General features: G+C 33.7%; 2 protein-coding genes across 2 annotated transcripts in view; both read right to left on the minus strand.

Moving 5' to 3' along the window:
• The window catches only part of LOC123314406 (N-acetyl-D-glucosamine kinase), a 103976-nt gene extending 95935 nt beyond the window's left edge, over positions 1-8041 (minus strand). Inside the window, exon 1 of the mRNA XM_044899694.1 lies at positions 7737-8041. The gene's annotated coding sequence lies outside the window, so the exon portion shown is untranslated. The remainder of the gene's footprint in view (positions 1-7736) is intronic.
• Positions 8042-12537: 4496 nt separating this feature from the next.
• Positions 12538-14178, minus strand: LOC123313980. Its single transcript, XM_044899091.1, has one exon. The coding sequence runs from the start codon at positions 14176-14178 to the stop codon at positions 12538-12540; it is 1641 nt and encodes a 546-aa protein (XP_044755026.1).
• Between the last annotated feature and the right edge of the window lie 12006 nt (positions 14179-26184).

Raw genomic sequence — 26184 nt, forward strand, 5'->3', positions numbered from 1 at the left:
GGCAATAAGGCTGGAAATGTGTAAAACTGGTAAAAATTCAGTAGATTCGCCGATTCATAAAAATCGTGAAAAAATCTTTCTATTTCGGTATATCGGTAGCAAAAGCCTCAAATCGGTAGATCTACCGAAAAATCGGTAGGTTCGAGACCACTGGTTCAATGACTTCCTACTAGGAATTCTATGGAGAGTAGAGAGAAGGAGAACGATCGCTGCTTTGAGACCACAGATTTTTTGTCCCCTAAAATATGTACCAATATAGTAGTTTATGTTTTTGCTGGCGATCACGGGATGACGAAATTTTGATTTAGGCCCGGTACTTTCAGGTGCGAATAAATAAATTTATTCGATATATAAGTCTTATTCTTAGGATAAGTAAAAATGCTGTCTTTTCACTTTCAGATAGTGTTATTCATCGAATAAATCTGTCATTGAAACTTATTGATAAGAGTTTATTTGTTATTGATCGAATGTAGGTACGTCATTCTTGGTAGAATTTTCTAGATTCTGGATGTATGGTTATTCTTTGTGTGATTTTCACGAAATATTTGCTTTCTAGTTCGAATTACGACAATTTCTACAATGCGGTGTCTTATTCTACATTAATCAGTGAAAAGTAGTATACCATGCTTTCATAGAATTATCATTCGTCAAATAATTTCATCTGAAAGCACCGAAATTAGGTATCCTTCAGATAGGAAATTATTTGACAGATACTTATTGACATTGAATAAAATTTATTCGAAGGTGAAAGTACCGGGCCTTAACCAACTAACATATCCTGTTTTCAATAAACAATGATGAACATATTATGTAGGTATCATTCTTTTTGATCAGTGATTTCTTTTGAATTTCATTAATTTTTTCATTCATTATGAACTAATAAAGCTGAATGCTTAGTCCCCTTTACAATGTGAATTGTATTTCATTGTATATAATTCAGAAAATTCATATTTATTATAGATTTGAAGAACGTACCTATTTGGAAAATCATCAGAAAAAACTACGATGACACATAACCTAAAATAAAATGAGGGTTGTTAATTTCAAATTGACGCTTTAATTCCCACCCCTTATCGATAAACGTAGCGATCGCAGTGACGCCTACCCTACGTTCCTTGTTTTTGGAGACACATTTTTAGTATGGCGATCGTTCTCCTTCTCTCTACCCTCCATAAGTAATTCGTTGAAATGACGACAATGACGTATGCAAGAAGTCATAGAAAAACATATTGTCAGAAGGTATACCAAACAAGATAGTTCGCTATTATTTATTTAATATTGAAAGGAAATGCATGTCCGAAACTCTGCCTTTATGATAATATTCACATAAGTGACATTTCACAGAAATGAACTCGCCTTCCTTCCATTGTTTCTCATTATTCCTTACCATAGGTATAGTCTTTCAGCTATACCATTGAATTTGAGGATTAAAACTAACGTAAGATACCTATTATTAGTAATTTATTCATTTGAAAAACGTCGATGATATTGTTGTACTTGTTCTAATTAGAGTTTACATGGGAACATGGGGAATATTGAATATTGTATGCCGGGAATAAACTGTACAGGTTGGGCAAAATTGGTGATACCTGAACTCCAACTTTTTCAACCCAACGAGATAGAGGAAAATGCATGGCACAAAACGGTCGCCTTTTTTCGAGAAACTAATGATGCCATCAACTGCATCCCTCTTCATTCATCTTCTTTTGTTTTCGAGTTATGGGTCAAAATTAAAATTTCAACTTTGGTCATTATTTCCGTTTCTGTTTGAGCTAGGATGTTGAAATGAAAACATTATACAGACACTTTTTTATAGCAATCCAGTGGCGTACTATTATTTTTTCCAACAGGTATATTCGCTGAGCTACAACATAAAGATGTGTTTTTTCTTATGAAAGCAGTCCTTCAAAAAGACTTTGAAAGACTGAGGGCGATGTATCATATATTTCTGAAACAGCAAAAAAGTCATTTCAAACTACTGTTTTCATGAAAAAATCATAACTTTATGTTATAGCTCAGCAAATAAACCTGTAGGAAAAAATCATAGTACGCCACTGGATAGCCATCAAAAAAGTGCCTGTATAATGTTTTCATTTCAACATCCTAGCACAAACAAAAACGGAGATAATGACCAATGTTGAAATCGCCCAAATTTAAATTTTGACCTATAGCTCAAAAGCAAAAGAAAATAAAGGAATGCAGTTGATGACGTTATTAGTTTCCCGAAAGACATGCATGGTACATTCATTTTCCTCTATCCCTTTCTTTGGGTTAAAAATGTGTAATTCAGGTATCACCAATTTTGCTGACGCTGTAGAGGGTATACCAAATTGCTTGATTTTGTCTGTTTCTGGTACTTCTTTACTGGATAGGTCTAGTAAAAGTGAAAACTTTGAGTGGCTAGATTTTTGTGAAAAGTCCATAAATGAAAACCGTTTCACGATATCTCCATTTGTCTTGAAGATATGACCGAATTTTGATATTTTGTCGATTTCGGAAATGTGCCGTAACTTCTTTATTTAAGAAAATATCTGAAAACGGTAAAAACTTTCTACCGGAAATTTTTCATTGGAAATACTATAGCATACTCAAATTTTTTTTCTCTTGTACTACGGGTGGAAAAAACAACTTCGTTATTTTGAATAAGAATGCATTCTTCGTTTTGCCCCATATCATCCGAAAAAAAAATTAGCTCTTCAAAAAAAAATATATATATATATATATATGTATGTTGAAATAATACTTTCTTACTCAAGGCAAAATCACCGCTTTAGTAAAATTTTTATATTTGATAGAATTCTATGAAACCATTGACCTCAAAATTGTCCACTCCCAATAAATCCCCATAAACGAATAAACTATTCAATTTGATTTCAGTTCGTTGCGAATTATGGGCAGATGCGCCATCCTGCTGATAAGAAAGCAACCTCGATTAACTGAGAGGAATATTGTCAATATATTCAAAGTCATTATCGGGAATTGGACTCTTGTCTGTGTGATAAAGATAAAGATATCACACTCTCAACCTTGCCGACGTTTCGGGAAGCTTCGTCTCGTCTTTATGGGCTACAATGATCACAATTAAACATATAATGAATACAATAACAATACTTGATTTACTTAGTTGAGATGTTATTCTAATGAGCATTTGTCAATTGCAATAGGGCCGATCATGGTTATGCCAAAGAGTAACAACTCTTGATACTCTTTGGTTATGCTGATCATATTTGGATAAAAATCTTAAAAAAAACTTATTTTCTCGAACAACGACGTAGTAATTATAATCGTATCCACAACCAATCTTCCTACACGCAATCACGTATTGTGCAATGTCATGAAGTTTCAGGGACACAGAAGTATTCTTTGTTTCTTCATTACTCGCAGTAAATAGTAAACAACATTTGAACGCAACAAAACAAAACATTACAAATCTCAACACATCAACAATTGAATATAAATAACACTTACACCTTGTATATCCTCTCTGAAGTTAACAGTATCATTCATTTTGATAAATACCATCTTATACTTATATTATAATTTTCTTCGAAATATTCAATTGAAACTCCGCCAAAATCAAATTTATGACCACTGCTGAATGAATGAGCGGTTAATGCCATTTTACTTGTGTGAGTTACATTTTTACAATCATTTTTATGTTGTCTTAAACGTTCTTTCGAATATTGTCTAGTTTGAACTATACAGGATCTTTCACGAGGAACCTCACCCATATTTATACGGGAAACTACTGAACGTTATTTTCATGAAATTCAGCATTTATAAGTATTTCACGATGCTGATGAAATCTAAAATATTTTCAAGGCATGAGCACCTCCGGTTTTTCCGGAAATGACGTCAACTTCCGTTTTTCAAATTAGAACACCATTTTTTTATTGCAGAAATAGATTCCTTAGAAAATTTCAAGTTATTTTGATGTAACATTTTTCAGTTTTGGTTGGAAAATTCTCTCTGAGCGGGAAAATTCGAAAAAAAAATCGAAAATAGAGCTCCGCTGAAACAAAAATAACTTCGAGGTTTTTGGATGAAAAATTTTCATTTTTGGGATTTTTCAAGATGTAAGATTGATGTATCCACTTTAAAAATCGAAATCCCGATTCATGATACAGGGGGTGAAAAAATCGCTTTCAAAGTTAGGGATAACAAAATCATGAAAAATCAATTTTTTCAAATTAGAACCCCATTTTTTATGGCAGATATTGAATCTACGTTAAAAAATAATGTGAGTGTATGCATCACACCCTTGCCCTAAATTGGATATTTTCTGAGTTATTCACAAAAAACTGTTTTTCGTCTTGAATTTTCAGCTATTTCTTTTCCCTTCACGCCAAAAAGATGAAATTTTCAGGAACTGTTATTTGAACCATGCTGTAGATTTTTCACCCCTTCTTGAAACCGACTTCAAGTTACTATTAGGAGAACCATGGCAAACTCTCGCAGTTATAACTAGAGAAGATGCTCAAAGTTTTGACCGTTAATTTCTAGACATTTATTTATACGTCTCAGGAATGCTTCGTGCGTTGCTCTTCTTATTTCATCGGGAGGAAGAGATCTGCAAAAAGGTTTAAAAACCAAATTGAGTTTCAAAACTATGAATCTAAAAATCTAAACAAACCTGAACGCATTTCTGACTCGTTCTATGCAGTCCTCTTTATCAGTCAGGGGAGTTGAGTAGACAATATTTTTTATCCTACCCCGAACATAATAGTCTAAAGTCGTTAAATCGGGAGAACGTGGTGGCCAAAGATGTGGACCATTGTTCGCCAACCATCGATCTTCAAATAGCCTGTAGAGGATATTTGACACATTGAGTAAATTGTGTGGAGGCGCGCCATCTTGTTGATACCATAAGTCATTATGGTTCTGTACTAGCGGCTCAATTATTTGAGTCAATATGTCAGAATATTTATCTCCTAAGGGAGGACATTCTTTAAATAATGCAAACATGTGTAGTGTTCTATCTTACCAGTTAAAGTCCCATCATAAATGTGAACATCGAGAATTGCATTATTTTTTATGGCGCCATAAACATTGAAACTCCAGGTCTCTTGAAAGTTCCATTGTCTGAAGTGGTGGTTGTTCTCTTCATCCCAATAATGACTGTTATGCCTATTGAAAGAACCATTCTTTGTGAATTTAGATTCATCTGTTCAAATTATACAGTCCAAAAAGTTTTCATTCTCTTGAAATCGAATCATCATAGCTTCGCAAAACTCTGTTCTCCTGACGAAATCAGTTTCCTTCAAATGCTGTACCCTATTGAATTTATATGGGTGGATTTTATGTTTTCTTTAATATTCTCCAAACACTCGATTGAGATAATCCCAGATCAATCTCGGCATCTTTGAGAGAATTTTGAGGATTCACACGAAAATATGTAAGAACTGTAATTTCGTTGTTCTCATCTTTTACTACACTTTTTTCTCTGTGTATAGTTTTCTTAACGAAAGATCCGACATTTCTCAAGTTTGTCATGGTTCTGTTAATGGTATCTCTCGTTGGTCTGGGTCGGTCAGGAAACCTCTCAATGAACAGTCGAATCGTTCTATCTACAACTTCATTACATTCTCCATGAAGTAGAATGAGATTCAAATAATCTTCATTGGTAAAATTAGGCATAGTGATCGATTTTATAACTTTATACTAATTATCACCAAATTAATAGTAAACACAAAATGCTACTGAATAAAGAGGAATTTGGCAGATGTAATTAATGATATCTATCATTAAAAAAAGAATGTAAAACATGGTAAGTTTTTGCATATGGTTCATAGGGAATTATTTATTTATCACTGGAGAGAAAACCGATGGCCGATTAGTTGAAATAAAGAGGTTTCCGATACAAATTCGAATCAAAATTCGCCATCTATTTAGGAACGACCTGTAACTTTTTTCTCTTGCATATTGGGGTAATAAAATCTAAAACATGGTTTAAGTAACAGTTCCTGAAAATTTAATCTTTTTGGCGTGAAGGGAAAAACAGATTTTTGTGAATAACTCAGAAAATATCCACTTTAGGGTAAGGGTGTGATGCATACACTCACATTATTTTTCAACGTAGATTCAATATCTGTCATAAAAAAATGGGGTTCTAATTTGAAAAAATTGATTTTTCACGATTTTGTCATCCCTAACTTTGAAAACGATTTTTTCACCCCCTGTATCATGAATCAGACTTCGATTTCTAAAGTGGATACATCAATCTTACATCTTGAAAAATCCCAAAAATAAAAATTTTCCATCCAAAAACCTCGAAGTTATTCTTGTTTCAGCGGAGCTCTATTTTCGATTTTTTTTTTCAAATTGTCCCGCTCAGAGAGAATTTTCCAACCAAAACTGAAAAATGTTACATCAAAATAACTTGAAATTTTCTAAAGATTCTATTTCTGCAATAAAAAAATGGTGTTCTAATTTGAAAAACGGAAGTTGACGTCATTTCCGGAAAAACCGGAAGTGCTCATGCCTTGAAAATATTTTAGATTTCATCAGCATCGTGAAATACTTATAAATGCTGAATTTCATGAAAATACGTTCAGTAGTTTCCCGTATAAATATGGGTGAGGTTCCTCGTGAAAGACCCTGTATAACATTTGTTACATCCACTACAAGGGACTTTATATACAACACAAGACTGTAAGTCCTTGGGTGTTTTATCTTTTAGTTTGTTTAAAAACTTATTGGTACTTTTTGTATTATAAAATAAAAATATAAAATAAAGTTGTTATTGAGAGCTAGAACCTCAAATCAAACGAAAGGCCATTTATTTATGAAAATTTAAAAAATCTATCTGTTACTGCAACCCACAATACTTTCAGATATATTTGTAATTACATAGTTTCGAGGGACTCATCTGAAAGAATAAATCGAATTCCCTTATGCTGGACATGAGATCTGTCGCACCGCTGATAAAGGGACATTAAATCAATGCTCTTCGCTCGAAATAACCGTATGAATTAACGCCTCTCAGTGCTTAATATTTACGTGATTTCTTTTTCTCTTTTCTTGAACTCTATAATATTTCTCTCTACAAACTTTAACATATAGATAATAAGTGAATGTGTGGTGCTGTTCTGAAGCCTTCTACGTGGTTAGCTAACCCGGCGAAAGAACCAAGTCCCAGGATTATTCGAGGATATCCACCTGTTCAAGGTAGGCACCTCAACCCCCAGTATCGCGTTTTCATTTATTTCAGTCCTTCGAATTTTCAAGCTCTTTCAGCCCCAGTCGTGCCATTTTGGTCCTTCGAGCCGGATAATGAATCAGTTTTCTTTTCATAAAATTCTTTCAGCTGAGTTGTTCGAGATTATTGAAAAATTATCGCTGATAAACATAGTTTTACTTGTCGTTCGGGAACAGGTTCTATTTTATCGCATTTAATTTCACGTCATTCAGAAAAAGGAAAACAGAACCATATATTCTGAACAAAAACAAAAGTCATTTTCTCTCTTCCTCGAATATTGTCGTTCGTTATAATATTCATTTCATCGAGGCATTGTTTTGTTTTGCTGTATTTGGAGTTGTTTTCTTTTTTATTTTCCTTCCTCTTCAAAATTCATAATTTTCATATTTTACTTGGTGTCTGCCATATACCTTTCGAGAACATATTTGTTTGAATTCGTCTTGGTGGTTTTGATGGAATGGACTGTATATAATTTGGCGAACCGTTCTAGTTTAAAAAGCACTAAATCACCGGAAAAGAAAATGTAGAAAGGTCTTACAGAGGAATCCTGACCGCACTCTTCTTCTGCTGGGGAAGTTCTGAAGTTGTCTTGAGGTTGTTCCGTTTCTTGCGAAAAGGGCCCTTTTAACGGATTCTCGTGGTCGATCCTCGATGATGATCTTCCTTCCTGATCCTTGTTACACGCACTAGGCGATCGAATATTCACAAACGATTCGTGGCTGTTTATAATTGTTTTATGGTTTCAAAGTAACCGATGCCGACGCGGGCAGAAAACTGTTAAAAGCAAAATTGGCGACTAATGGCACAAAATAGCGTAAGAGTCAATTTATTTCACTGATATATGTAGCCTGAAGCGGATAAAATCATACTGTTCTTTTACTTCTTTTTGATGTTCGAAGAAGTTCACATATGGCGAATTAAGTTTATTCACGCAGAATCGTCCGCACTTTTGTTTATGAGAACCACAATTCGAATTTCAAACAATATTCTAAGTAAATAAACAAACATGAATGCTAAACTGAAACAGAAAAAAGCTAGTCGTCAAGTTGTCATTGATGATCTTAACGAAATTTTCCATTTAGCTCAGAATGCCGTTACTGATGAAAGTTTCCACGTAAGATTACAGTTTAGGTATGAAATGTTGGACGATTTATATGAGAAGTTTTTAAATTTTCATAATCAAATTATCGTTCTGTTGTCTACTACTGAAAATCCTGATTATGAGGCAGAAAAAACACTCAGAACTGCGTTCTTAGATAATTATTTCATAATCAAGACCATACATGTAAACTTATTTCCCGCAGTAAAACCTGAAGCAGCTGATGATATTGTCAAGACGCCTAATGTCAAATTGCCAAAGAGTACTTTACCAAATTTCGAAGGTGATTATAAAAATTGGCCTATATTTTATGATTTATTTGAAAGTCTCGTTCACGAAAATTCTAGTCACAAAATTATCAAACTGCATGTCGAACCTTAAAGGAATGATACCAAAACAAACGACTTTTGGCCAACACATGTTGGAAGGAGATTTATAACGTCCCAAAAATTCAAACTGAATCTGCTACAGGTCTTAGAAAAATTCTGGAAGTCTTTTCAGAAAATTTATCTGTTCCAAATAATTTAGGACTACCAATTGCTCATCATTGGGACTTTGTTTTGTTTCATCTCCTAATACAAAAATTAGATACGCCTACAATTAGAAGATTTGAATTACAGGAATGCTCAACTGACATTCCCTCATTTAATAATTTACAAACTTTCTTATTGAATCAATGAACAGCCTTAGAATCTGTAGCTCTTTCTGTTCCTCATCAACATGATACAAAATTCAATTCCCAAAAATCAAAAACTTATAATTTACCTACTTATAAGCGAAATTCAGCTCTTATAGTTCACACAAAGTTTGATTCTGATAAAAAAGAATCGGTTTGTAATTATTGCAAGTTAGGTCATACTATTTACAAATGTCGATCTTTCTTGGAAAAATCTACTTCAGATCGTTTTCGCATTGTTAAAGAGAAAAATTGGTGTATTAATTGTGTTCATTCTGGGCATCAAATAAACTAATGCTCTTTTAAATCGAGCTGTCGTACATGCAATGAAAAACATCATTCTTTATTTCACATGCGCAGTTCATCAAATATTTTATCAAACTCACAAACTATTTTTTCGAATCAAAGTGAATCCTCTGGTGATTCTGTTCCCCCGCCCGCAAAAGTTTTGACAAATCAAATGTTCTTCCCACTAAAACTACCGTGTTACTGGCAACTGTGCAGGTCGAAATTCTCGATGCTTGGGGTAGATTTCAGAAGGTACGCGTCTTGTTAGATGGTGGTTCTCAAGTTAATATCATATCCCAAAGTTGTGTCGATAGGTTAGGATTAAAAACATCCAAGATTTCACTCGCGATCCTCGGTATTAATAATAATAATAATAACTCTTTATTTAGTGAAAAACACTAGTTACAACAGAAAAAAAGAAATAAAATTAATTCAAATCAGAAATGCTCCCGTATGTGTGCCATCAGTAACTTCCTGAATAACCTATAATTAATTGAATCTCTAATCGCATGAGGTAGCTCATTGTAACAGACTAGGCCCCTCACCAAAGTGGATCCTGTCATCGAAGTAGTACGGTAAGTATCCACAAAAAAATTGTCTCTGGACCTTGTATCGTGATGATGAATATGTGAAACATATGTTAATTTCTCTGATAAATAATTTGGTTGCATATTAAGTTTTATCTTATGAATCAAATCCAAGGTTCTGAAGAGGATCCTCTGCCTAACACTCATCAAATTGAGGGCCTCCAACATCAGTCTGATTGGGGTCCTCCTGCCACATTTTAAAACTATTCTCATGCCCCTATTCACAATTCTTTGCATTTTATCTAAATAATTGGATGACAAATTGAAGAAAAGGGAGGTGCAGAAATCCAGATGAGGTAGTACAATGAATCTGAACAACAAAACTCTACTTCTCATATCAATTTTGTTACTGATTCTTCCAATAAAGTGAATTTTTTGTGCCATTTTTTTCATGATATATTCTGCATGTAATTGAAATTTCAACTTAGAGTCCATAATTACTTTTACTATTAATTTAATTAAATTAATAAGTATTGGTGATAGCTCCTTGAAAAAGTTCTGGAAAATTGAAGAAGTTGCAAAGCTCCCAACCTTGTTACATTAAGATGAGTATTGTGAACAACTTTTCAAAAATTGTCACTCACGGGACGCATCAGGACGATATCCTGTTACGTTACCTTTCAAGAATAATGACATTCCTTATTTCGATGATACCTACTCCCTAGCTTTTCGTCGTCTCCTATCTTTGGAACGTCGCCTAATAAAAAATCCAGTGTTTATGAAGCGTATCGTAATTTCATGAGTGACTATATATCTAGTAACCATATGTCCTTGATATCTTCAGATTTCAGATCGAAATATTCATTTTATATTCCTCATCATTGCGTTATCAAGCCAGATAGTGTTTCAACTAAGCTGAGGATGGTTTTCTATGCCTCTGCTTGTGTTCCCGAAAATCCCTCATTGAATGATACTCTCTGCATTGGTCCAAAACTGCAGAAAGACATTGTGGTCATTCTGTTGAATTTCCGCATTCATAATTTTGTTTTCACTGCTGATATACAGCAAATGTATCGGCAAATCTTGATTCAACCTTCTCATAGAGATTTCCAAAGAATTCTTTGGAGATTTTCACCCCGTGAGTCGGTCCAAGAATATCAGTTGAATACTGTAACGTATGGAGTTTCTCCTGCTCCCTTTCTTGCACTTAGAACTCTATTCCAGTTGGCGCAGGACAGTGACGGCTCGTGCCCATAAGGTGTGGGTCGGCCCGACCCAGGATATACAGGGAATATCCTGGAATAAAATTAGTATCTATTATTTCAACCAATAACTGGAAATGAAAACGCGGAGTATTCAATTTTATGTCCAAAAAATAAGTGTAATCAGAACTCAATTGATATGTTTTTCAGCATCTTGATGTTAAGTTATTGGTTGAGAATCTATCAATTGATAGAAGAAGAAGTTAATTGAAAAGCAATTGGTGGGTTTCAACGTCTGCATTTTGAGTGGTTGATCAATATTGAAAAAACCCCTTAGGCCTTCGCATTTGTTTACAGATATCCTGTATACAGATATATTTTATCTATGTACCTATTCATTTTGGATAGTAGAAGTTTAATCAATATGTGTTATTTTCGAAGACCAAATCAAAAATTTCAATTGCACCTGATTTGTTAATTATAAGAATCATCATTTATTTTGAATAATAAAACTGCATGCGAAATTACTCAAATTAACTTTTGTCTTTCTCCTTTCATCATGCGCCCATAATAGTGTCCGCTGTTCATCATAGCTTTTGGGAATTTACCAATCAGTCATCTGTATATCAATCATATGTATCCGAGTATGTATCTATATTATCAACTTCATTTTGTAGATTCATTATGTCTTGACAAAATGATGGTTGCAATTTCAAAATAAGTTGACTCGAGGCCTTCAAAAGACTTCAATTTTGTTTTTCTCTGAAGAGCTCCTTTTATTATATGCAATGTAACAATACTGATTATTCGTTATTCTAATAGGTAGTATTATCTATATGGATCATTTCCATAGAGAGAAGCAATATTATTATGGACAAGACTCAAATCGATTTGTTTTCAGATAGGTAATGAAATAGTTCGCCAAATTCAGAATTATAGTGTTAGCTTGAGATGAAAGAAGTTCAACGGATGCATAGATACACACGATGAAATATAAACAGTCATAATCCCATTCGAGAGGCCAAGATGGGTTTTCTTTCACGTGATACTTTCCCCTACAAAAGAATATATATATATATATATATATATATATATATATATATATATATATATATATATATATATATATATATATATATATATATATATATATATATATATATATATATATATATATATATTTGGAGTAAGATCACAGTCGTACTGATTTGTATTGAGAAAATAAGGGAATTCGACTGAAAGATTTTTATGTTTATCTCTTTATTCTGTGCCTAGCTTTCGAAACGTTTTTTGTTTCTTCCTCAGGGCTACTACAATGAACAGTTGACAATCATTATTTATTCTTAAAATTTTGGTGGTTATACTTACAGAAAAGCGAGATTAATATGATTTTATTATCTGAATGCTAATAATCATTTAACTGACTGAAGACTACATTAATAACTAAAACTAAAAAATATTTTCCCACAAAGAGACAAATCGACTTATAATTAACGGTTGACATGTGTCAGAAAATTCTATGACTCAAGTTACACAGATATGTTGTGTCAATTTTGTTGGTTCTTTTTCTTGGCAATTGACAATAGGAAAGTGTATATATTACTTAAATTTTGTACATCAGACTTCTTGTTTATGCTGTTGTGTTCTCGTTGTATGTGTATCATTTCCATGATCAATCTTTTATTATAGCTAGATGTTTTATCAATAATCTCCACACTGTCCAAATCTATCTGGTGTTTTAGATCAACTGAATGTTTGGTCAGGGCACATCTTACATTTTGCTTTTTTATGTCACTTTTGTGTATGCTAATTCTATTCTTCAGCCACTGTGAGGTTTGGCCCACATATGTCGCTTGGCAGTCACTGCAATTTATTCGGTAGATCACATTTGAATTAAACTGCTTTGGGGTTGGATCCTTCAATTTTGTAAAGAGTGAAAAGACTTTCTTTGAATTATAGGTGGCTATCTTCATATTTTCACTCTTGAAGCAATTCTTGATTTTTCCTGTTAAGTTTTTGATATTCAGTATACTACCAAACTTGGTCACTTCATCACCATCACCATTTCTTAAGGGAATGTTATCATCTCGTTGTACTGGAACTGACTCATATAGGAGTTTCTTCACCATCCCCACTGGGTAACCATTATCAATAAAAATTTTAAGGAGCTTTGCTATGTTTTTCTGTATAAATTCTGGGTGGCACAATCTTAGAATTCTATTTTTCATCTCTGTTATGATGTTGATTTTCATTTGTATTGAGTGATCTGATAAATAGTGAACAAATCTGTCCGAATTGGTGTCCTTTCTAAACCAATCTAGCTTTATAATATTATTTGAGCGATGTACTCTCGTGTCCAAAAAAGGCACGGAAAAGTCTACATCTTCCTTTTCCATGGTAAATTGAGTATATTTGTCAAAACTGTTGAAAATTGGTAGCAAATCTTCTACTCCCTCTATTGGTGAAATGATGAATAAGTCATCTACATATTTTTTAATAAGGAAAATTGGCCAAGGTAATTTAGGGATAGTATTATCAAGCAAAAAGTCCATTACGTACTGAGTCAATATTGGGCTTGATTTAGATCCCATAGCACTTCCGAAAATTTGTTTGTAGAATTTATTTTGGAAAGAAAAATAGCTATTTTCTAAAAGGAAATTCAAAATCTCCATGAATAGACTTTTTGGCATGGTAGTGTGTTGTTGAATTATGTTCCATTTTTCATTTATAACTCTTTTCACTAGTTCGTTATGAATGTTACCGTATAGATTTACAACATCCAGAGATAAAATGACTTGATTTGGTGGAATCGCTAAATTATTCATTTGTTGTGCAAAGTCAAAACTATCCTTTATGTAGTATTCGTTACCTTTATCGTAAGCACTTTTTAATATGTCCACTATGAACTCAGAGAGATGTCTGGTTGGTGATTGGATGCAGGACACTATGGGTCTGAGAGGGACACCATCCTTATGAATTTTGGGGTTACCATAAATTTTTGGTGCTGTCGAATTATAGACTTTCATGGATTTAGCCTTTTCTCTAGTAATGACTTTGTGTGTAAGTAGCATTGATATGAAACCATTACTTTTGGTCTGTATGCTAGGTGTTGGGTCTCTGTGGATTTCACTGAACTCGTCTGAGTTGATGATGCTTAACATTTTTTGTGTGTAATCTGATCTTTCCATGACTACTGTAACTGATCCTTTATCACTATTTAGTATGATTAATTCATTGTTTAATTTCAAAAAGTTCTTTGTTGTATTATATAATTTTTCAAATATGTAGTTTTTATTTTGTAGTTATTATTTTTCAGCAAACCAAACACCAATATACAGACTCATTACAGATATTGAAGACCTGATACAGAAAATTCCAAATGAAAGAAGAGACCTACTAAGGGCACAGATTACAAGCATTACCACCAATTTCATCTACCGAAACCAAAATAAAAACTACATATTTGAAAAATTATATAATACAACAAAGAACTTTTTGAAATTAAACAATGAATTAATCATACTAAATAGTGATAAAGGATCAGTTACAGTAGTCATGGAAAGATCAGATTACACACAAAAAATGTTAAGCATCATCAGCTCAGACGAGTTCAGTGAAATCCACAGAGACCCAACACCTAGCATACAGACCAAAAGTAATGGTTTCATATCAATGCTACTTACACACAAAGTCATTACTAGAGAAAAGGCTAAATCCATGAAAGTCTATAATTCGACAGCACCAAAAATTTATGGTAACCCCAAAATTCATAAGGATGGTGTCCCTCTCAGACCCATAGTGTCCTGCATCCAATCACCAACCAGACATCTCTCTGAGTTCATAGTGGACATATTAAAAAGTGCTTACGATAAAGGTAACGAATACTACATAAAGGATAGTTTTGACTTTGCACAACAAATGAATAATTTAGCGATTCCACCAAATCAAGTCATTTTATCTCTGGATGTTGTAAATCTATACGGTAACATTCATAACGAACTAGTGAAAAGAGTTATAAATGAAAAATGGAACATAATTCAACAATTTGAGTCCTTAGTTTACAAGACAATAATGCATCACGTAAAACACTTGATTATTGAAAATCAGCATGGGTTCGTGAAGGGTAGAAATCTCGAAACCAATTTAGTCCATTTCCTCGAAATTCTACATGATGGTATCGAAGCACATAATCAAACAGATGTAATATATACGGACTTCAAAAAAGCTTTCGATAAAGTTAATCACACTGTACTTTTTCGACGACTTGCGGAAGTGGGAATATGTGGTAGCCTCTTGAGGTGGGTGAGGTCGTATGTGTTGCGGAGATCACAGTATGTGTGTGTCGGGGGACAGAAATCAGGAAACTACACCAGTACATCAGGTGTACCTCAGGGTTCGCACTTGGGGCCCCTACTTTTTATAATTTATATCAATAATATATCTTCCTGTTTTCGTTCTGCAGGATTTCTGATTTATGCAGACGACCTCAAAATATTCATGAGGATAAGATCTATTGAGGATGCTGCTTTGCTTCAGGAGGACTTGGATAGGTTCTGCCAATACTGTAGAGATAACTTTCTTTTCCTCAGCCTGAATAAATGTCAGGTAATTTCGTTCACGAGGAATACAAATGTCCTGTTAAATACATATTCAATGAATCAAATCAATTTGCCAAGGGTCGACAGTATTAGGGATTTAGGAGTAATTTTGGATACCAAGTTGAACTTTATCCATCATATCAATAATGTTATATCATCTTCGAACAAACTGCTTGGATTCACCCTTCGTCATGGTAAATTGTTCAGGACTAACAAGAGCTTACTCATTTTATACAACTCCTTTGTTTTGAGTAAATTGAATTTTGCCTCTCCGACCTGGAATCCTCACTATCAGTGTCACATAAAACGATTAGAAAGCATACAACACAAATTTCTCAAACACTTGTCATACAGGAATAATTTGGTTATAACAGATCATGATTACACTCAAGCTCAATCAAGGTTCAATATTCTAAGTTTGGAAAACCGCAGAAAAATGAATGACATGAGTTTTCTATACAAGGTTCTGAACGGCATCTTTTTGGCCCCCTCAATACTACAGTTGATATCCATCAAAGTACCCGAGAGAAGATTAAGATCAAGGGAGACGTTTGCTATTTCTTTTCGTCGCTTGAATGTTACGCAGAATTCACCAGTATGTAGATTTTTGACCACATTTAACAATGAGTTTGGAGACACTGATCCGTTTTGTACGTCTCTCTCCCAGTTCAAGGGAGTTCTCAGGCGAAAGTTATCATCCGGTGTTATAACATAGATTGTAATATTGATTACATAGAAAAAACTGTTAATTTGCACTTTGGTTATATTAGAATTATATATAAGAATTTATACTTAAAATTGTATGATTATTTTTTGTTAATAATTTGTGAGTACTATTTTTGGGTTTCAATGCCCGTTTGTATTCCTATATGCAATAAATAAAATAAAAAAAAAAAAAAAAAACAACACACTACCCAGCGAGCACAAACATCCCTGGGATGTTTTGGGATGTTTCGAAAATGTTGGCATGAGGATGTTTCTTTGAAACGTAATATGCACTTCCCAAAGAGGTCCCCAAAGGATATTGGAAATCTTTATTTGTTCTGATCTGTGCCATCTGTGGCATTTCTTCGTCTACCTACTGAGAGGTACTGTCGTGTTGAAAATAATGTAAACGTGTGGATATCTTCTCTTGGCGTCACATAGTTTGCCTTGGGAGGTTTATTCCAAATAAACAATATACAATTCACCTATTTCATTTTGCCGCCATTTCCACTTTCTTCGTAGTTTGGACTGTGGACTGTTCGGAGTTGAAAGTTGATTGGTGATTTGTATAATATTAACTACTTCTGTGTTGGTTTTGATTGTGAATTTAGGATCGATCTCTTCATAGTAACCAAATACAATTAATAAGTAAGTATTACATGAATTAAATGTATAGTATAATGTCCAGAAACATACATATAACCTCAAAAGAATCCACGCTGCGTGGTTAATATTATTTGTGTATTTGGGACTAGGTATAAGAGATCATTGTATTTTGGTTGGAATAATCGAATGGTATATGGAAGGTTATTATAATTATTCAAGAAATAACTTTATAAAGTTTAAAGCCATATCATAGAGGATTTCAACATATTTCGATAATCTAGCTCTGCCGTTGATAATTCCCAGAATATTTTGTAAGATTACTCTTCCGACGATGATAATAATCATTCATCACTTGTGAATCAAAAAATAATTCAAATTGTTCCAGAAAAGTTCTTGTTTTTGAAAACTCCTTTAAATTCTTCCATCTTTAAATATCAGTACAAATAATTAAATAAATAAAATCGTTTCGCAAATCAACCTGGTCAGGAGCTATATACAACTCAAATCTTCCAGATCCTTTCATGCAGCTATTTTCTCTGTTATTTTAATTGGAAAAAATCATCATAAAATTCATATATTTTATGAATTAATTGTTTGAATTGTTTTTATTTTGTAGATGTGATCCATAAAAAATTCCAAATCACTAGGAAAGTATTCGAACTCTATGCCAAAGATTGGTTTAGGCATATTAGGCAGAGGAGGAGGGACGATAAAATGAAGAGAAAATAAATTTTTTTTCATTTTCCCTTTCGGTACATCTAAAATTATAATCAGTTTGTTTTCTATTATTTCTGTTTTTTTTTATGTTAAATGTGATATTTCTTTTTGGTTATTTATATGTTTGTTTTATTGAATGTGATATATTTTTTTGTTTATTCTCCCTTTCTGTAGTATAATATTTATCAATTGTTTTTTGTTGTTCAATTTTTTATATGAAATGTGATTTCTTTTCCTTTTGTATCTGTTGAAGTATCATTAAAATATTTTTATTCTTATATAGTATTCTGTATTTCATTTAAAAACTTTGTAGTTCATTTAAAATAGAATGTGGTATCCTCAAACATTCAAATGAAAGAAAAAAGGCCTCACAAAAGAATTTCATATAAAGTCTTACAAACAGCGATTTCGTGTGCGCAAAGCACTTTAGAAATGTTCTATTGTGTACATGAAAAGGCTATCAAAAAAACTTCTGAGTAGTTCTTTTTGTGACATCCCATGGACATCCATATAATAGCCGCCTGCGGCGGACATTGGCTGTTCTATAAAAGTTCTATTCATGTATAAACAGAACATCGCAGTGGATGTTCAATGTCTCGAAATCTCTTACTTTTAACATCTCTGAGATGTTTTTGTGCTCGCTGGGTACCATGCCAAAAAGTCTATTCATGGAGATTTTGAATTTCCTTTTAGAAAATAGCTATTTTTCTTTCCAAAATAAATTCTACAAACAAATTTTCGGAAGTGCTATGGGATCTAAATCAAGCCCAATATTGACTCAGTACGTAATGGACTTTTTGCTTGATAATACTATCCCTAAATTACCTTGGCCAATTTTCCTTATTAAAAAATATGTAGATGACTTATTCATCATTTCACCAATAGAGGGAGTAGAAGATTTGCTACCAATTTTCAACAGTTTTGACAAATATACTCAATTTACCATGGAAAAGGAAGATGTAGACTTTTCCGTGCCTTTTTTGGACACGAGAGTACATCGCTCAAATAATATTATAAAGCTAGATTGGTTTAGAAAGGACACCAATTCGGACAGATTTGTTCACTATTTATCAGATCACTCAATACAAATGAAAATCAACATCATAACAGAGATGAAAAATAGAATTCTAAGATTGTGCCACCCAGAATTTATACAGAAAAACATAGCAAAGCTCCTTAAAATTTTTATTGATAATGGTTACCCAGTGGGGATGGTGAAGAAACTCCTATATGAGTCAGTTCCAGTACAACGAGATGATAACATTCCCTTAAGAAATGGTGATGGTGATGAAGTGACCAAGTTTGGTAGTATACTGAATATCAAAAACTTAACAGGAAAAATCAAGAATTGCTTCAAGAGTGAAAATATGAAGATAGCCACCTATAATTCAAAGAAAGTCTTTTCACTCTTTACAAAATTGAAGGATCCAACCCCAAAGCAGTTTAATTCAAATGTGATCTACCGAATAAATTGCAGTGACTGCCAAGCGACATATGTGGGCCAAACCTCACAGTGGCTGAAGAATAGAATTAGCATACACAAAAGTGACATAAAAAAGCAAAATGTAAGATGTGCCCTGACCAAACATTCAGTTGATCTAAAACACCAGATAGATTTGGACAGTGTGGAGATTATTGATAAAACATCTAGCTATAATAAAAGATTGATCATGGAAATGATACACATACAACGAGAACACAACAGCATAAACAAGAAGTCTGATGTACAAAATTTAAGTAATATATACACTTTCCTATTGTCAATTGCCAAGAAAAAGAACCAACAAAATTGACACAACATATCTGTGTAACTTGAGTCATAGAATTTTCTGACACATGTCAACCGTTAATTATAAGTCGATTTGTCTCTTTGTGGGAAAATATTTTTTAGTTTTAGTTATTAATGTAGTCTTCAGTCAGTTTAATGATTATTAGCATTCAGATAATAAAATCATATTAATCTCGCTTTTCTGTAAGTATAACCACCAAAATTTTAAGAATAAATAATGATTGTCAACTGTTCATTGTAGTAGCCCTGAGGAAGAAACAAAAAACGTTTCGAAAGCTAGGCACAGAATAAAGAGATAAACATAAAAATCTTTCAGTCGAATTCCCTTATTTTCTCAATATATATATATATATATATATATATATATATATATATATATATATTTATATATATATATATATATATATATATATATATATATATATATATATATATATATATATATATATATATATATATATATATAATTTTTGGGCATTATATTCCATTGAGATGTATTTCCCGAATGAATCAACAAAGATATACGTTTTACTTTCAGCTTCTGTACTTCATTCACTTTCATTTTAGCACTGGATTGGCCATGGAAATTGGATACCTTTCACTCTGTATGCAACGAAAATGTTGGGTTAAAACGCTTGTAAAAATATTTTTGAGTTTTAAATCAGTGCTACGTAGTCCGTTCTACGTGAGACTCTCAGTAATTAAGTATTTCATCACAATGTCAAATAACTTCGGAAAATATTAAGTCAAAAATATGTAACGAACATTATTGACGTTTATACAAACTGATTGAAGACATACCAAATCTTTTTATTTGCATGGAACATACAAGTGATCAGTAGCTTGAGGAGAGTTACTGTTGTTTATCTTCTTTGTCTGAAAGTTGAAGACGTTACATCAGTTGTAGGATTCAAAAAAATCAACTCGAAGATGAAATGCATTTGATGCAGTGTTAGCATTGAGTTGAATACTCAAAGGTGGTAGGGAATGGGTATCTCTTGAAGAAATGAACGGATAATTACAAGAATGTTGAATTCTTCAACAAAATCATCTTGCGTGAATGGTAGTCAAAATAATTAAAAGAAGTTTGAAGTAAGGGGAGCTTCACCTTCAAACAAAACAACTGGCTCTTATTCATGTCTGTTTATTTTCAATACATTGATATAATAATAATAATTATACAGGGTGTGGTATAATGAATGGATAATATGGAGCCTGTGGGTAGAGGATTCTATGGCGGTTCAAAAAAATATATTTTACGTTTGGTAAAAGTGCCTTGGTTTTCGAGATATTGGGAATTTTCGATTAATCACCCCAAATAATAATAATATTGGATATCGACATTTTTCATCATAGCGGATCAAAAGAAACTCTTTGATTTAATGGCATTTCTTAATTGCTCGAGGAGTCTTTTGCGATTTTTCAGTACATAGGGTGTTTCACAAGTAAACGGACAAACGAAAACCGTGAATAGAGGGCATTGAGCTCAGTTCAAAAACACCTCATATATGTGTCTAGGGCATTCCGTTTCCGATATACAGAGGAGTTTATTCAAATTTCCCGAATTTTCGTTCAGCTATAACTCCAAATATTTTAGTTGGATTCGGCTAAAAATTCATTATCCGCTTAAACTTGTAAGTTTCAATAAAACAGAACATTAAAAGTTGACGAACACACGACCGGACTCATTGAGGCTATATTCAAATTTAAACTCATGCAATACACTCAGTTTGTAGTTTTTCGTCATAATTTTGAATTTTTCAGGTATCTGCATTGATTTTCTCAAAATCAATGAAACTTTGGTATGCCTTAACAGTGGATTATTTTTAATGAATAATTGTTTGGTGGTGAAATGCCACTGGAAAAAACAGCGCTGCATATTGACTTTTACTTCACATTAATTAATGGTATGAATATGATCCCCAATCAAATGTGGAAATTTAAAAATGGAATTAGAAATGTTCAACTGAATTTTTTCGTTCTCAATATATGTCATGCATTTGTTTTTGATATTTATAGCATATCTGGTTATTCAGATAAGTCATTTACAGTGATAAGAAGCTTTATTATTGATAATGAACAAGAATGGAAATAAAAAACTACGTTATCATGGAAATAATAATTGTAACTTGATATCTTCCGAATGAATCGCTTTTTATGGACAATGTGGACCTGAAGTAATTTTCCGAATTAATTTTCACCTCCTTTGGTCTTTTAGTGAAGGTAATGATTCGCCCTTCGAATAAGTATGATAAATGCACTTTCGAATTCTTCACTGATTCCGTTATAGTCATTATTCGATCTATGGAAATCTATTGATTGGTCTTATTATAATTTGTTATTGAAGCATTGATGATATTCATGCACCAGCAAAAGTATTTACCAGTATTTCAGGTCATTTCATTAGAAGGGTAGGACTGAAGATCAAGTTTTAATTTTTATTCTCAAGATAGCGTAGTTTTTCCATCCATATTTGGATATTATGTATTTCGAAACATTTTATCATTGTGAATGACTATTTTGAAGACCGAATATGGTATGATTGTTTAACACATTCAACAGAATATTCTTTGAAAAAGAAATCAATTAAGAGTTTCTTAATACATTTTCATGAAGTGCTCTATTCCTTATTTTTGTCGAATTTTAATGTTCTGTTTCAATGAAATTAACGACACAAGGCTAAATATAAATTTTCGGTCGACTTGATCGAGAATTTCAGGAGTTATAGCCAAACGGAAATTCGAGAAATTTCAAAAAAACACGAAGAAACCTATATATATGGTGTCCCAAAACTATTGAATCAAACGTCACACCACGATAGACTAGATCAAATACTATCGAATGACACCAACATTAGTTGAGCGAAAATGTACCGTTTCTGAGAAACCTATCCTGAAGTTTCCGATTTTCGAACTATTTTTTCAATCACAAGGCCAATTTGTGATTAAGGATAGCGTTTTTTTCCCATATTATCACCCCCGTTTATTCTGAGTATTGAAAATCATGTAGAAAAAACAATTGTTCTAATTTACATTTACTTAGGTTATGGTTATCGATTAACTACTTAAAATAATTTCAATTAGGGGAGATGAAACAATAATCTTAGTTCAATATAATTTAAAATCGATATCCTTTTTCACAAACTGGCCCTGTTATTAAGAAAAATGGTTCGAAAATCGGCAACTTTAGGTATTTTAATAAAATTCTGATTATTTTGGAAACGGTACCTTTTCGTCGAACTACTAATGTTGGTGTCATTCGATAATATTTGATTTACTCTACCGTGGTGTGACGTTTGATTCACTAGTTTTGGGACACCCTGTACATGGGGTGATTTTGAACTCAGCTCAATGCCCTCTATTCATGGTTTTCATTTGTCTGTTCACTTGTGAAACACCCTGTACCTCCTTGTACCGTCGTATGAAAATTCAAATTCTTCTTGTTGTGAGAAACGTTCAGCCCAACATCTGTTTACTGCAAAGCACGTGTTGATGCTGATATGAAGAGTTCAAACTTTTCTACCTGATTCGGGCTTTTAGGAACGAATTGCTCAAGATGCCGAGTTCGAGTAACATTTCGTTTTGCGTGTTATATTGGATAAAATTGAATTTATTCCATGGATGATTCGAGAATTATTGATGTTCAGAATGCTCCAGAATGATGAAAATTTTCAGATTTCATTGAAACTCTTGCAAAAATTATCTCGTATATTATCAAGTTTAGATTTTAATTCATTCAGAACCTCGAAGTTCGGCAAATAATGATGTAAATAATTCAATATTCTATTTGCCTCAAGACTCAAAACTTTTCGAAAAACGATTTTTTTAATGATTTGATGACGAATAAATCAAAAAATTATGTGTATTGGTATAATATTTTTATTTAGAATAATGAAGTTCAACAAATGATACGAACAAGATACTTATTCAATTAGCCTCATGATCCGAAACATTTCAGAATTTATTTCATGTTTAGATAATCCGCTGCATATCGTTGTTCACAATACGTAATATGACTGTCAATTTAGGACCAATTATAGAACGATTCAATTAATACATCAATAGCTTGCGAAAATGTTGGTCAGGCTATAAACTGACAACTCATTTTGTCAAATGACGGATTTCAGTATCAGACTGCTACATAGTATAATGAGAGTTCAAAAAATTTGTATAGACTAAAGAATTTAGATGGTTGATATTATGTGTCGCTAACAGTCAATCACATTTCCTTCAGCGTAGTTGTTGTTTTGATCCGAAACTCTACATGAATAGGCCTTGTTGTTCGGTTCGGTTCCTAGATTGATTTTGACATTTCAGTTCAGTTCTGTCAGGTTAATCTAGGATCATCTTGAATCTCGGCCTAATCCTGAACTGAACAACCGGGCCTTATAGTAATAGCAATGTTGTGACGAGGCAGATTTTGCCCCGCCACGAAAAGGAAATTTCTTCACCTATACTTGTATAATAGGACCTGACAACCGAAATATCTCCGAAGAAAACCGTTATGTTATCATAGGGGGTCTTTACCGATTGATATTATGTCATTGTTTTCCACCGACCAGTCCCATATTTGTAGCGGAAACCGTATATGTCTTTTGTTTTCAGAATTCATATATTTTATAATTATTTCCGTTCAACCGTACATTTTCTGAGTCGAGAGCGGTTTTTCAACTTGTTCAGTTTTTCCTTCTCTTCAGTTGTTTCTGTTTCTTTCCGAGCCGGCTGATTGACCGAGCAATTTGAGTGCAGCCAATGGGGAAATGAGTTACCGATAGTGGGGCAGTTTTCCCGAGGAGTGGTACTTCTTCGAGCCCTGCGCGGAAGGTCAAGAGCGAGGTCAGTGGAGATCGAGCTGCCGAGAAAAGTGCGTAAGGTGTTATTGCCGTGAGTTGGAAATTACGTTAAGAAGTTTGAAAGTTTAAGGCAAGTCGCTTGTAGTATTATTGTTTCTTACGTAGTGCATACCTGAGGACTATTTTCCGCTTTCTTTAGTCTGTTGGACTGGCTGAGAATACTTACCTACCGTTTAAACTTGACCTAGTGATCGTAGACTGTGTAAAGTGCCGGCCATCTGTGTCCGTGCGACCGCCGTGGGGTCCTCGTAGGACTTGGAGTTCCTACCGTATTTTTGGTGCTTATTTTGTTAATATATTGCCGACTTCCGACCGATCAAGTTACAGGTTGACAGTTCCTTCCGACCTGCTGTCTGACTGGCAGCCATTTTGAGGACTACAGAGAGAGAAAGGGAGAGAGAGAGACAGCACTGCAATTGGACTGAGACCAGCCACGGTACCGATTTCTGCCGACAGAGGGTAACAGAGAGAGAGAGAGAGAGACAAAGAGTGAGAGACAGGGTGCACTGCCATTCGACTGAGACCAGCCACTGTACCGATTTCCGCCGACAGAAGGAGTGACTTGCCAGGATCTCAACAGACCGTAACTACCGTCTATTTCCACCGTACTCCTCTGGAGTGACCGTACAAAATTTAACCGTATTTACCGTCTATTTCAACCGTATTCTCCTGGAGAGACCGTGTTTCATCAGCCGCCCCCACACTGACCAGGACGCCGGTTGACATCAATATTTGTTGAGACTTGTACATTTCTGTATATAATTTAATCCAGTAGGAATAAAGGACTAAACATTTATTTTGTTGCCAGTTATTTTGCCAGTGAGAGACAGTTCCCCAAATCAGTAAGAACTAGATTTTCGTCAGAAGAGGTAGGTACTCTTTTTGAACGATTAAAAACCGTCAGAAAGCAGAGACAAAGAAGACGCTACCACCCTAGTTTTCACTGCTACCCTTCTCCACTGATCATTCAAGTCTACCCGGGCTCTCTAATTTTTGGAGATTCTGTGAGAGACGTGGGGTTCCACTGATTGCCCCACTGGCGCCCGAGCAAAGGTAAGGAGCGTCCAGGGTGAGAGAAAAAGCCCATCACATCTGGCGCCCGAGCAGGGACTTCTGCTGTTCTGTGAGTAGTTCCTGTTACCGTTACCGTCCGTACCGTTTCTTTATTTTTTTCTTTTCGAACCAAAATATTCTACACTGGCAAATTGGTAACCGTTCTTTATTTCTTGTATATGTTACGGCTAAAGATAGGTGTGAACATAAACTTAAGATTAGCCGGCTAAACTTAGGTTTAGCTTCGGGTATTTGCTAATGTTAGTTTCTTCTATCTTTAGCCGGCTAAACTTAAGTGTAACCACATCCCATCGGCTAAAAATGTAGAAGGCTTGAGGGGCGCAAATTTCCGGCAATTAAAAGAATATAAAAAAATAGTGATACGAGTATAATCAAACTATTAATGCAATGCATTTTTTGTATGAATTTCACATATTTTAATAGCAGAAAAGCATTCTGTTGAGCAGTTGGATAAATGAGAATGAACATTATATTTGTTTCAACTTTGTCTCAACGAATTCTTTTTGACGAATCTAAAAATCTGAACGCTTGATGACGAAATTCATGACATGCTATTTTGAGTGTGAGGGAAAACTGTAGTGTTAATGATTATTTTTCATCTTGTTATTATTCATAATTTGAGGGAAATTGAATGAGCAGACAAAAACTTCTTCACCAAAATACCGAAGGTTGAATTCTAGAAAAATATGAGTAGAAGTGCCCAATCTTGTTTGTAGTTAACCGGACTATTTGGCACAAAGATTATAGAGTTAACTCTATATCCCCCAGGATGATTCATCAAGGGTGGCAACAGGCCATATTTTGGAACCCGTATGTTCAATGACTCGGGAAGAAATTTTTAACAAAATCAGCT

The sequence above is a fragment of the Coccinella septempunctata genome, chromosome 5 (genome assembly GCF_907165205.1).
Source record: "Coccinella septempunctata chromosome 5, icCocSept1.1, whole genome shotgun sequence".
NCBI classification, from domain to species: domain Eukaryota; kingdom Metazoa; phylum Arthropoda; class Insecta; order Coleoptera; family Coccinellidae; genus Coccinella; species Coccinella septempunctata.

What these genes read in the sequence shown, in the direction of transcription:
- LOC123313980 (XM_044899091.1), bottom strand. Translation starts at nt 14,178, where the DNA reads ATGGAAAGATCAGATTACACACAAAAAATGTTAAGCATCATCAACTCA.